Genomic DNA, 14,285 nt, shown 5'->3' on the forward strand with positions numbered 1-14,285 from the left:
GGTGGTGGCAGAATTGGCACTCCGGCCACCATAAAAAACCTCTCATTGTTCCATTCCATCTGAACTTGTGTGGTGCTGAGGTGTCACCCGTTGCATGACTGCACTCTGGTCCCAATCTGGGATCCTGAGTTGGTTCATCATGTGGTGAGTGTGGCAATGCGCTGTATCAGCACGTGCTCCTAACCTCTCTCTGTCTCTCTCTGTCTCTCTCTGTCTCTATCTGTCTCTCTTTTTTGTGTTCACTGCCTGCACATTCACACCACTGGCTCTGCCTTACTTGGGGTCCGAGGTAACACCATTTGGAATCACTTTTAAAAAGTCTGTCAGCCAATCTGTGACTCTCTGGCATTCACATACCCATGCCAGTGGATTTAAGAAGAGGAGTGAGTCTTGTTAGGGGTGCTCTTTACATGTAGGTGAAGAGAGATCCACTGATCTTGACTTTGATGACGATGCTGTGATCTACACAGGAGGTTCTGATCGGGGCTCTAGGGAGACTGAGCGAGGAGTCTGAGTGTCTGGGCTTGCAAGTCTCCTGATAAAAACCAACATCCAGGACTTTAATGACCTCTTGTGCACAGCCATCAGCAGTGTGTCTGTCTGTGGAGAGAGTGTCGACCTCATTGAGAGGTTTACTTACCTCAACTGTGACATTCATGTCTCTGGTGACTCTTCCTATGAAGTCAGTAGATGGGTTGGGAGAGCACTGGGGGGGGGGGTCATGAGGTCACTGGAAAGGGGTGTGTGGCGCTCCAGATATCTCAGCAGATTTACCAGGTCCAAGTCTTTTACAGTCCTGGTGCTTCCTGTTTTGCTATATGGTTGCGAGACATGGGTACTATACTATAGTGACCTGAGACGAACACTGGACTCCATCAGTAATATGTTTCTTCAGAGAATCCTTGGGTAGTGCTGGTTTGACTTTGTGTCGATGAGTGATGGCTCACAGAGTCCCACATGAGGCACATTACCTGTATTGTGAGGGAGCGTCAATTAGAGCACTACAGCCATGTGGTGCGATTCCCCCGAGTGGGATCCTGCTCGCAGGCTTTTCATTGTTGAGGACCCAAGCGGCTGGACCAGGACAAGAGGACACTCACGTAACACCTGGCTGTGACAAGTAACTGGTCATTTCCAGAGGATGGGACTGGACTGCGTGTCTCCGTTGCCTGGGGGGTTGCCAACCAGGATCCCAAGTTGTTTCGTTTTTGTACTGGGTGCGCCAACACCCTGTATCAGTGCATGCTCCCCAACCCGACCTGACCTGATGGTTCTAACGCACCACTTGTGGCTTTCATTACTATTAATTTCCTGCTTCACTTTCTGATTACATTCTGTGCTTGATCGTCTCTTTCTCTTTCACACTCACACTGCACGGAGTTCATTTATGGCCTTTCTCAGTAGGACTCTTCCCCTTTTCACAGTCCACAGACACATTTGCAGCGTCTTTTCCCAGACCCATTTGGTCAGCCTTTGAGAATATTCATGCCGTAATCACCCCTGGTTGGGACTGCTGATGGTTAGAATGTAATTTTCTTCCTGGCAGTTGTGTTTCTGTCTCCCTTTAGTTTACTTTTTGGTTTCATGTGTGTACAGTCTAATAAAAAGCATTTAAATTACAACTCTACCCAAAACAGCAGTTATTTATGTTCACACACTCTATACAGGCAGGAGCAGGTGAATCGCTGGGCTGAGGAGTGGGGCTGCAGGTGGTTCTTCTTAGTATTGATCTACACAAAATTTAACGTGCCAGGGGTTAAGTTCCTGAAAAAACACAGCTGTGGAAGCATAGATCCTTTGGGGGGGGGGGGGGGGGGGGGGAATGAGGATAGGTCCCGGTGGCACGTCTGATTGGGAGGAGATGAGGTCGAGTGGACATGCTGGGTCTTCACTGTCACCCCCTCAAGGATTGATAATGATCCTTCCACAGGTTCATGCATAGAAACCTGGTTAGGACTTCTTCAGTAGTCAAGTTCAATCGTCTCTTAGGTGCTCCACCAGAAGCTGTGAGAGACCACAGAGGAGCCAATCAGAGGACCTCACTAAAACATCCAGTTAGTAGTACCAACAGGCAGCATATACAAAGGGTGAGGATTTGATCAGTGCGAACATGTGAGCCACACTTACTGAGAATTCCTCATTCGTGGAGAACAATTGCAAGAATTGGTGCAACAGAACAGAAGTTGGCTGAGCACACAGCCTGAGGAGGGGGGATTGGGGCGGCAGCACTAGTACTTAGCATGATGACAATGGAGATGGGGTTTTTGATGTGGTCTGTCTGGGGTCTTGTCCATCTGGAAGTCCAGGATCCAGTTGCATAGGGAAGTGTTGTAGCCTAGCAGACTCAACGACCCCATTAGCTATGAGTCAGCTTCTACTGTACAGGATAACTAGTCATCAAAAATGGGTTTGAATTACATTGGACGCTTTTCTTCAACCATCTTCCTAGGCCATTTGAGTATTTTGGGGAGATTTGTCCTTTAAAATGTTAATTTGCCCAGTTAATAGCATTCACTCCTGTTCCAGTTTTGGGACAGTCTCGAAGAGGAGTGCACCCTCTGAACACTTCCAGAGAGTTTTTGATTAACGTATAACCCGAGTTCATATTGTATATGTTCAGGACTATTGTAATTCTGTCATGTACCACTGCATTGTTAATAAAAGTAATTTCCAGTTTGGCTTGGCTGGATAGTAGCTTCCTTGTCTCAGTACCTGTCTAATTTCTAAAATATATAACTTGGCCTAATGTTTCCCTTTTGTTTGTGAAAACCCTTGGGCTAGAAACCGACATGTTAACCTCTGTGTCTCTTATGACCTGGTATTAGCATTGACATGTCTTAAGTGTTGAACTTTAATTGTCTTGTCCTGGTATTTTGACAGCTTTGGTTCACAAACATTCAGTGAGATGTTAGGCTCACAGGAGTCAGACTAGGCTTTGACCTGGGAAGTTGTTTGGTTGAAGCCAGCATTTACTTCTTTGTGCTCTCAACTTGGTTGTCTACCATTAAATTCCTGGGATAGGCTGCATGTATGAAATGGGCTGTTGCTGTTCAGACAAAAGAACTTCTCCTTTAGCTACACTGGCTGAGACATGTGTAATCGCAAAGCCCATACTTGAGTCCCGGCTGCTGCCAGGGAAGATGAACAACAGAGAGGGGGCTTCATCCTGATTGAATTCATGGCTAGAGACTGAGATGCTGAGACTTATTCGACCCAGCAAAGGGTATAGTATTATACTTAAGTTAGTGGCAAATTTGGTGCGTGCCCATTTCTATAGCTCAGCTGCGAACAAATCTGTTTAGGAGGCGTTAAGCCAGTGGCACACTACATGGCTTCTATTTGCTGGAGATGGCTGCGTTTGCTGATTTCCTTGCCTGAGGTTTTCACATTATATAAGACTGCATGACGAATCTGAGGACTCTGTGGTGACTTTCCAGCCCAAGTTCACATTTCCAAAGTTATCACAAGCGCGCCCCTGTGTCTGACAGCCAGTAAAGTGCTGCCTGATAGAGCCGGTGTTGTACAAATGTGTTCCATGATGAAGATTTCAGTAACAATCTCTGCCTTTTCTTTCTTTTTCCATTCTGTCACGGTACATAAAACATGAGCCTTTTTTCTGTTTGCAAGGTCCAAAACACCCGTGTTCCTTATTTCTTGTAGCCTCATTATCTGCATTGTCTCAGTTCTTTTCAAATGTGAAGACCTTTAAATGTAAACCTGTGTTACATCAAGGCAGGTGTGCCCAACTTACTACCACCTTCAAACCTGCTACTGACAGCAGCAGCAGCTCTCTTATTATCCAAGCCGGAAGCTCTTCTGTGTGTTTGGGGGTTTGCTGTTTATTATAATACTAGACAAAGAGCCTGTTTCGACAACGTAAGATGAAACGGGCACGAGTTTGTGTCAGCAGTGTATGAAGAACAAATGATAAGTAATGAAGAAGTTGTTTTGTAATGATTGTAGTCCGCTTTACTTATTACTGTACAGGCTTGTACTGTTAGTTGATGAATTTTCCAGGCCTATAGTATAATATTTAATGATGAATGTTCCAGTACAATATGGAATAGTAATAAGTATAACACCACAAACCTGATATAGGTGTATTGAATGAATGCGTAATTGAATCAGAATGCGTAATTAGGCCTTGAACTGTAGTCGAAATCACCTTTCAGGCCTCTAGAGCTTTAATCGAAGTCGCCTTTCTCTTTGAATATTTGTTGGATGTCGGTCTCGTAAGGTTTCTCAGGCAGCTGCACAGAAGGCGACTGCACATTTGGCTTCGGACGGACGTGAGTGAGTGAGTGAGGAGGCAGGCGAATTATGTATTAAGATTTATATTTTTTGTGAGCTTCCGCAACAGAGAATTTCACCACATATTACACGTTCTATATAATTTTATTTGACAAATAAATTTGATTTGATTTGTACTGCCGGCAGAGTCTAGCTTAGCGCTTATTACCTCTCTACTCTTGCATACACACAGGGTTTGCGAAATGATTTTAGAACAAAATCAAACCTGTTTGATTTTCATTGGGTCTAGTCATTTGGTTTGAGTCACAGGGGGACTACAAGACTGCAGGTCAGGGGTGTATCCTGCGCTGCCTCTGAATCTTTATGTAAGTAAAGTCAGTGACTGAAAATTGATTGAAGAGTCGTGTAATTTGACAGGACCTAAAGGAGTTAAATTCCTCAGTTAGTGAGACACTTTGATGTTTAATGTAATTTGCCTTCTGCGCTTTGCAAAAATTGCAGTAACCCATCTGATATGATTGATCTCCCAAACTGAGAAAAGCCTCCCCAAATTCAAAAAAGCCACAAAATAAGTAAAATTTACATATTTGATTATACATCAAATTCATAATTCATTAATACGTTAATCACCAAAAGGAAAAATGTAATCACAAACAAACCAAAAATCTAATTAAACTGAAAGAAGAGAAAATAATCAAAAGTTTATTAAAGAAGACACTCTTAACAAAAAGGAAATAACAGCACAAAACAAAAAGGCTAAACAGTAATTTGTTCAGTGGTGGCTCTGCGGCTAAGGATCTGTGCTAGCATCTGGTAATCCCATTACTGCCAGAAAGAATCCTACTCCGTTGGGCCCTTGAGCAAGGCCCTTAACCTGAAAGGGTCGTTGTACAATAGCTGACCCTGTGTACTGACCCCCCAAATGCCATGTGGAAAGATAATTTCCCCTCTGAGATTAATCAAAAATCGATATTAAGGGAAAAACCCCTAAATGAATAAACAGTGAGGAGTTTGAACGACCAAAACCTAACAGTATTATGAAAACTAAGAATTCAATACATAAAGACGCAAAGGAGACCCACAAAACAAATGCCATCTCTGAATGTCTCTAAGAGACTAGAACAAAGCCAGATAACTTAAGAGGGCTAGAAACAAAGGAATGAGCACAAAAGGGGGCCAAAAACACAACTGCAAACACTTGCTAATGCAGTCCTTCTTGGGGGATTGCGTTACCTGAGAGGACTGATCCTAGAAGCAGCCCCCCACCCCCAAGCAAATCAAGACAACACTGGGAGTTGGGGATGGGATGGGATGGGGTGGGTGGCAGGATAAAAGACAAAAAAGAAAATGGAAATAGGGCAATGGTAAGGGGTCAGGGGAAAATTAAATCACTAAGGGAAATGAAGACAGGTGGGAAGCATTACTGCAGTCCTGACGTGGTCCTTAAACTCTGAGTGAGATATGCTCAGTCTAACAAGAACGTAGTATGTAAAATCACTGTCAAAAATGGCTTGTTTGTTAATGTAAGTAACATAGCAAGTGACGAAAGTAGATCTTGTAACACATGGGAGGTCTTTTGTAGCTGCCTCCTTTAACCAAGGGGATGTAAAAGGAGGTGAAAATATATGAAATATTGGCTTTATTCATAACACTGGTCTGCAAAACTTTTTTTTTTTTGCTTCCATCAAAAATCTTAGACGTTCTTTTTAGTTTGAGATAACTGAATTCAAATGTAGTAACAAAATAGCTCTATCACATCCAGTTTTTGGAGATCAAGTTTGAAAATGAAAACGTACACTATTTTAGAGAAGGAAGCAATATACGGTCAGGTATACTACATCAAACAAATGCTCCAATGAACGTTTTTTAACCAATGTCGACACCAGAGGGCACTCCAGTTTCCCAAACACCCAACACAAACAGGCTCAAACAGAACTTAAAAGCACAGAGTCTTTATTGTGGGAAACTCTTCCACACCAAGCCTTATTTGCCACAATCATAGCCACAAGTTCAATAAAGCACAAGACAGCGCACAGCAAGTCTTTGTTCTATCCCTGTCTCTCACAAATCACTGCCTCCTCCACTCCTCCTTGCAATTGTTGTCCACCTTACTCCCGACTCTGACTCATCCCTGTGAGGCAGGCAGCTTCTTTTATCTCCCACCCAGGAATGCTTCCCATCCTCCGTACACATTGTCCTAAAGAACTTCCAGGTGAGGTTGGGACCCAATGAAGTAGGGATCCCCAGTCCCATGCAGCACCTCCAGTGGTACCCACAGAACCCAACAGGGCTGCACCAAAAAACTCTGGGGGAGATAATGTACTCTCTCTCCTCTGGTCCATACCCGACCAAGACTCCCTCAGGATGGAAGAACGTGGGCCGTCCCTCACATCAATAATATCAGGATACTACAATAAACACAGATGTAACAATGAACGTCAAGGTATACTATTGGCCAACACAGCACACGCATGCACAAGACGTGCCAGAGCCTTCCCATCTTGGTTGGAGCATCAGACATCATCTTTGTTATCGTTCATAAGGTTCAATTAGTAGTTTAGTTCAATTATCTTCTTATTTGCGTCTCGAAGAGATTATTAGGAAACTTATCAGGAAAGCCTGCTCCATCACAGGGCGAACCCGGGACACACTGGAAGCTGTGGTGGAAAACAGGATGGAGGCGCAATTGGATGCCATGATAAAAAATCCCCTCCAGGAGGCGCTGTCTTGGAGCATTTTTAGCCACAGGCTCATTCCACCACAGTGTGCTAAGAAGTGACTTTGGGGGTCTTTTATGCCCACTGCTATCAGGCAATTCAATCCTTCCTCCCGATGTACTTGTTGCGTTCATTTTGAAACTTCTTCACAATATGTATTTATTTTTATTGTTGTATTTTTTGATTCAATTGTCTCTTTCATGTTGCAGTCATTTTAGGGGTCTAAAGGAAACCTCTCCCCCAGAAGACAAACTTTCAGAGTCCTGGCGTATTTACTTTTAAGCTCTGATGCAGGCCATAATGGCTAAAAGAGACCTTATGTGCCAGTGTGCAATCGATCCTGAACAGCTGTGGCTGAATCGGATTTTTGTTTCACTAAATCCAAACATACATGGAAACCAACAACAATTTGACATGGCTTTCAGGATTCGTGTTTGTTTGACGCTAGATTTAATTTTCTAAACGGGCTCCTAAGAATTTAGGTAAGGAAATCCATGTGGGTTAAAAGTCGCCTCTTTCATTATGCAGTGCATTCCTTTCATACACCAAACACATGGAAAAACGGCAGCAAATCCTTGTTGAATGCTGAGCTTCTAGGCATTTGAGTATTTTACTATGAAGTGTGAATGGTATCTTGGCAACTGGTTTGTTTGGGTGCTTTAGTGCTTAAGACGACTCTGTGAAACGAGTAATAAGAGGAAGCTGTAAAAGCAGGCAAATGACATCGGTGGTATTTAAAAGAGGACATCCTTACGTTTCTGTTGATGGGCAGGGGTGAGCCATCACTGTAGTTAGAAGGTCCAAAGGCAAAAGGACCAAAATGACCATCAGCTCGTGCTATCACTTATTGATTATAGTGAAATGCAAGAGCAAAGCGTGAACGCCTTTTGAATGAGGCATAGAATTACATTTTCAGGTCAAATGGGGCGTTTTACAATTACAAATATTTTGGAACGTGAGATGAAGTTTTCTTACTCAAGGAAACCAGCATACTTAATTGTGCAACTTAGAGCTTCTTTACTTAGGCAAGGTCATGCTCTGGTGATTCTCAGGAGTGCTACATGATTTATTCTCATTGTTGCACGTGATTAATTTACGACATAGTATATAAAAAGTTGCATTACATATTTATATCAATTAAATATTTACTGTTCTGCAAAGACATCTCTAAATTCACTCTGTGTTAAATACGGACATGTTTGTGGGCCCTGCAATGAACTGATGCCCTTTCCAAGATTGTTTCTTGCTTGTGCCCAGTGCTGCCAAGGTAGTTTGGATTGAGCATGTTTGAGAACCTGTGAATTGTGTAATTGCAAGGGTGGCACAGTGGTTACCCAGCTTTAGTAACACTGGGCTTCAAATTCTGACCTGCTTACAGTGTATGTTGACTGCATGATGTCCTTATTTGTATTATTATTATTGTATATTTTAGTTGACTCCTGTACTCAAAGTGACTTACAGGTCAGGGTGCTGTGCCACTTTTTACAGATTTATAAACCATTGTACCACAGGCAGGTTAAGTGACCTGTTCAGGGTCACACCGTGAAGCAGATTTAGGAACTGAACTAACAGCCATGTGGTATAAGTCCATTGTAACAGCCTGTTCAAAAATAAGGTTTTCCACAGATACCCCTGTTTCCTCTCATTTCCCACATTTCCTGAAGGTTAGGATGATTATACATGTGAGTGTCGATTTCTTGAACATTTGTTGACTGGTCACTTTGACACTAAAGTGTTTTCACAGTGAATTTACTGCATTTGTCAGTGACTTCACTTGCCAAATATTTTCCTAAAATCTGCGCTATGGCCAGTTTACACAAACTTTTCTTTTTTCCCAGTGCCCCATGATGATTTGCAAGGCAAGCAAAACATCACAGAGCTATAGCAACCATGTTGGTACTGTCACATATGTGGAGAACTTCCACTCATGAATAATGTAAGCAAACTCCACCTCACACTTTACAGCACTGTCTGATGTGCTTCATGTGTGCATGACTAATTTATGCATAATAAATGAATAATACATGCATGGCTGATGTCACAACCCGTTTGGTACTGCAGCCTGATTCATAACCTGCATGCATTAGGAAAGAAAAAGTAAAAAGAACACTTGCAGTTTTTTTTTATCTGAGGGGTACAATAACTATCTGTCTATGTGTATATTACACTTCAAGAGAGGCTCACTGAATCAACAGGCTAATTAAAAGGGCAGGTTCAGTTATGGGAACCCCTGGATGTAGTACAGGAGGAGAGGATTAAAACAAACCTGACTGCCATTATGAACAATGCTGCATATCCTCTCTCTGACACACCTACACCGAGGACTTTCAGACAACAAAGTGTACCAAGAAATGCTACTGGGGCTCCTTTATACCAACAGCAATATGTCTGCATAATGCATCACTGGGACTGAGCAGGACTGGATTAACCATTAAGCAAAATAAGCAGGTGCTTAGGGCATCAAGGGAAAGGGGGCACCACAGAAATTTTCCATTGCCGGATTTGCAATGAACCATATGGTGCAAAACAGCAAAATAAACATTATTTTGTATCTTAATGTTTTGTTTCATTTTGAAAAATACAATTTTATTTTACTGTTTATTATTGTTTATATTTTGAATTAGATATTTATGGGGGCACCAACATTTTTTAAGGTCCTAGGGCCTCTAAAGGTCTTAAATGTGGCCCTGGGAGTGGGACTGCCAAGTCATTAGTTTTCTTTCTTTTTAGTCATTCTGTTGTGTGTTCAGACCATAGTGTGAGTATTATTTATGTAATGAGCTCCTGTAAAAAGTCAAATTTACCCCTATCTATCTATCTATCTATCTATCTATCTATCTATCTATCTATCTATCTATCTATCTATCTATCTATCTATCTATCTATCTATCTATCTATCTATCTATCTATCTATCTATCTATCTATCTTTGACTTATGCAGGCTTGGAAAATGGATGCTTCTATCTTCTGGGAGGTCTGAGTCTTTTGAACTATTTATTCTGTTGCTGACTGACTGCAGGAGTTGATATTCCTAAATGTTCCAATTTTTGAAAAAAACTTAATAAATGTTTCTTTTTGAATTGCAGGTGATGTAACTCCAGTGCAGATGTCCCCCATTGCACAGTCTCAATTCATCCCCCTTTCAGAAGTGTTGTGCTCTGTAATTTCAGACATGAATGTGGCTCATGTAATAGTTAACCAGGAGTCCCTGATTGAGAGTCTACGGAAACAACATCCAGGTAATCTGATGAATTAATGGAGGTACGGCAGGTATTGTTGCTACCTCACAGCTTTTGGGTCCCACCTGTTTGCACTTTTTTTTGTGCAGTTTGCATGTGCTCCCTTTGTTTCCTACTACAGTCCTAGGACATGCTGTTTGGTTGATTGCTGTCCTGGTATGAGTATAATATGGTTGTTCTGTGAGTGACTGACACACCATTCATTGTTAAAGCTACCATCACTTGAGTGATTAATTAGTCCAGAAGAATGATCGAGTTCAGGGTGTGTGATTACAAATCTACTAACTATACATGTGTTTGAGGAGAATATAAATAGTTAAACGACACAGATTTAATTTTTCTCCAGGTAGTCAGTTTCTCTTCCCATATACCCAAATATTTGCTTATTAGATTGATCGACAATACTCGATTCACCCTGTGTGTGTGTGTGTGTGTGTGTGTGTGTGTGTGTGTGTGTGTGTGCATGTGTGAGCAGGTCCCATGATGGACTGGCCTCCCCTCTACTGCTGGTTCCTGCATTATCACTGCTAGAATAGGCAAAACCTCACTTGCAATTCTAGCTTGGACTAAATGTGTTAGGTTACATTATATGCCACCTTTGCATTCCAGGTATAATAATTCCATAAGGTGGAAATGAATGGCCTGTTTTCATCAAAATTGTGCAAAATTTATTTTCTGCATTCAGGCTTTTGCCATGTTCTACATAACATTTTCTTAACATAACATTACTCACTTTCACACAGAAAATCTTGGGCATTACCACAATAATTGTCCTTGGAATTTAAGGAATTTCTTTCATTCACACTTCCTGTATCTGGACAACTTCTTAATTTCTTGATATCTTTCATACGTGACAATTCGTAAGAAGTAATTGGGGGAGGCATTTCATAAAATTTCATAAAAGACCCCTGACCTTTCACTAACATTTTCTTTTACTACTCGCTGTCTGTGATGGCACTTGTTCTGCTATGGAATGGTTGGATTACCATGTATGATGGGCCTGTTTTCAGATGTCTTTAATCCAGACAGAATTGTCATTGTTTTCCTACACAATGCAACTAAACCAGGACACTTAGAATTTGAACCTACAACCACTCTGTACAAATGTATACTTGCTTGTATGCATGTGTGTATATATGTATATGTATATATGTATATGTATATATGTATACAGTAATCCCTCCTCCATCGCGGGGGTTGCGTTCCAGAGCCATCCGCGAAGTAGAAACCATATGTTTATATGGTTATTTTTATATTGTCATGCTTGGGTCACAGATTTGCGCAGAAACACAGGAGGTTGTAGAGAGACAGGAACGTTATTCAAACACTGCAAACAAACATTTGTCTCTTTTTCAAAAGTTTAAACTGTGCTCCATGACAAGACAGAGATGACAGTTCCATCTCACAATTAAAAGAATGCAAACATATCTTCCTCTTCAAGTCAGGAGCAGATGTCAGAGAGAGAGAGAAAAAAAGCAAACAAATCAATAGGGCTGTTTGGCTTTTAAGTATGCGAAGCACCGCGGCACAAAGCTGTTGAAGGCGGCAGCTCACACCCCCTCTGTCAGGAGCAGAGAGAGAGAGAGAGAGAGAGACAGAGAAAAACAAACAAGCACAAATCAATACGTGCCCTTCGAGCTTTTAAGTATGCGAAGCACCTTGCAGCATGTCGCTTCAGGAAGCAGCTTGCACAGAAGGTAGCAACGTGAAGATAATCTTTCAGCATTTTTAGACGAGCGTCCGTATCGTCTAGGTTTGCAAACAGCCCCCCTGCTCAATCCCCCTACGTCAGGATCAGAGAAAGTCAGCGCAAGACAGAGACGGAGAAAAGTAAGTTGGATAGCTTCTCAGCCATCTGCCAATAGCGTCCCTTGTATGAAATCAACTGGGCAAACCAACTGAGGAAGCATGTACCAGAAATTAAAAGACCCATTGTCCACAGAAATCCGCGAACCAGCAAAAAATCCGCGATATATATTTAAATATGCTTACATATAAAATCCGCGATGGAGTGAAGCCGCGAAAGGCGAAGCGTGATATAGCGAGGGATTACTGTATGTATATATACAGTATATAGACACACACATGATGGGTTGAAATCTAAGTAATTGATGTAGACTTCAGTATTTTGTTCTACATATAGTAATAAAATGCATTGCATTTGTCATTTCAACAGATGGTGCATCACAAACATTTGTAATAATAAGATTCATTAGTACAAATGTTTGTCATGCATTGCATTTTTCATTCCAACAGGTTGTGCCTCTGTTATATGACATTTTATATGGGGTTTGTAAAAGAACTGGTAATACTTGTGATGCACCATCTTCTGGAATGAAAATGCAATACATCTATCTATCTGTCTGTCTATCTGTCTATCTATCTGAGAGGTGAATCCAAAAGTTTACAGAATTGTAAAGCAAATATCTTATTATGCAACTTACAATAATTCCATTTTAGTCATCATCAAAGTACTACTCTTGGGATGCATTACACTTGCCCCACTGCTTCTTCCATTACTCAAAATATTTCCTGCGCTCCTCTTTTGTTACTGGCTCTAGTGCCTCCTGTGATTTTTTTTTTTTCCCTGTATTTCTAACACGGTAGAATTTGTCTTCCCTTTAGTCTCAATTTTAATTTAGGGAACAAAAGAAGTCACAGTGGGTGAAATGTTGTGATTTGGGTTTGCAAAGCATAAACTGCATTGTTTACAACGCAAAGTGTGCAGGTGAACTGTCCCAGTGCAAAATGCAACATTATACAGAGCATTGCTCGAAATGCAGTTTTCTCAATGCTTTTCTGCAGACATCTCAGCAGTTCACTGTAATATAATAATGCATTTTATTTATAGGGGCACTTTACATTAGCAGTAAATCTCAAAGTGCAACATAAAAAGATTAAACAAAGGCAAGGCAAGGTAAAAACAGAGATAAAACAACAATAATTATAGCATTCTTGTTAAAATAAGCCTTGCGGTGGGCTGGCGCCCTGCCTGGGGTTTGTTTCCTGCCCTGCGCCCTGTGTTGGCTGGGATTGGCTCCAGCAGACCCCTGTGACCCTGTAGTTAGGATATAGCGGGTTCGATAATGAATGAATGAATGAATGAATGTTAATAAGCTTTCCTAAATAGAAAAGTCTTTAGCTGTTTTTTAAAACAGCCCACACTCTGCTGTGTTCTTAGGCTCTCTGGTAGGACATTCCAGAGCCGTGGAGCAGCGGCTGCAAAGTCTCGGTCACCCATTGTATGAAGTTTGGTCACAGGGGGGCGAAGGCGGTGGGTATTTGTAAAACGGAGGTTTCTTGTAGTGGATTGTAATATAAGGAGTTCTTTAAGATATTGTGGAGCATTTCCATGGATACACTGGTGAGTAAACAAACAGAGTTTGTATTCGATACGGAGATGGATAGGGAGCCAATGAAGTGATCAAAGGATAGGTGAGATTTGTTCATATTTCCACACCCTCATCAGGATTCTTGCAGCACTATTTTGAATTTGTTGGAGTCTTTTGAAGGCACTTGTTGGGTATCCCGATGAGGAGTGCATTACAATAGTCCAGTCTGGATGAGACAAAGGCATGAACCAGCTATTCAGCATCAAAGAGGGAGAGATAGGGATGGAGTTTGGCTATGTTTCAGAGATGAAGGAATGCAATTTTACAAAGGTGATGGACATGTATATCAAATGACAGATGGGAGTCTAACTTGACACCGAGATTTGTAACAGAAGGGTAGAGGGTAATAGTACAGTCAGAAAAGGAAATACAATTTACAGAGGAACGAAGTTGATGGGGGGTGCCAATTAAAAGAGCTTCAGTTTTGGTGCTGTTCAGCTTGAGGAAGTTCTTGGACATCCAGGCCTCAATCTCATCCAAGCAAGAGGAAAAAGTTGATGGAGGTGTAAGAGAAGTCGAATCCAGTCTCACATAGAGCTGCGTATCATCGGCATAGCAATGGAATGAAACTCCATGCTTGCGGATGATGTGACCCAGGGGTAGCATATTGATATTAAAGAGGGTCGGCCCAAGGACTGATCCTTGTGGGACCCCACAGGTGACAGTGTGGGTATGAGATTTAGCAT

The 14,285-nt window shown here is 41.7% G+C and overlaps 1 protein-coding gene across 1 annotated transcript in view; it reads left to right on the forward strand.

The window, feature by feature from the left end:
* stox1 (storkhead box 1) overlaps positions 1 to 14,285 on the forward strand; it is an 83,043-nt gene that overhangs the window by 59,610 nt on the left and 9,148 nt on the right. Inside the window, exon 2 of the mRNA XM_028795950.2 lies at positions 10,055 to 10,207. Within this exon, the coding sequence (XP_028651783.1) occupies positions 10,055 to 10,207 (153 nt within the window). The remainder of the gene's footprint in view (positions 1 to 10,054; positions 10,208 to 14,285) is intronic.

Source organism: Erpetoichthys calabaricus, chromosome 2, assembly GCF_900747795.2.
Source record: "Erpetoichthys calabaricus chromosome 2, fErpCal1.3, whole genome shotgun sequence".
Taxonomy (NCBI): domain Eukaryota; kingdom Metazoa; phylum Chordata; class Cladistia; order Polypteriformes; family Polypteridae; genus Erpetoichthys; species Erpetoichthys calabaricus.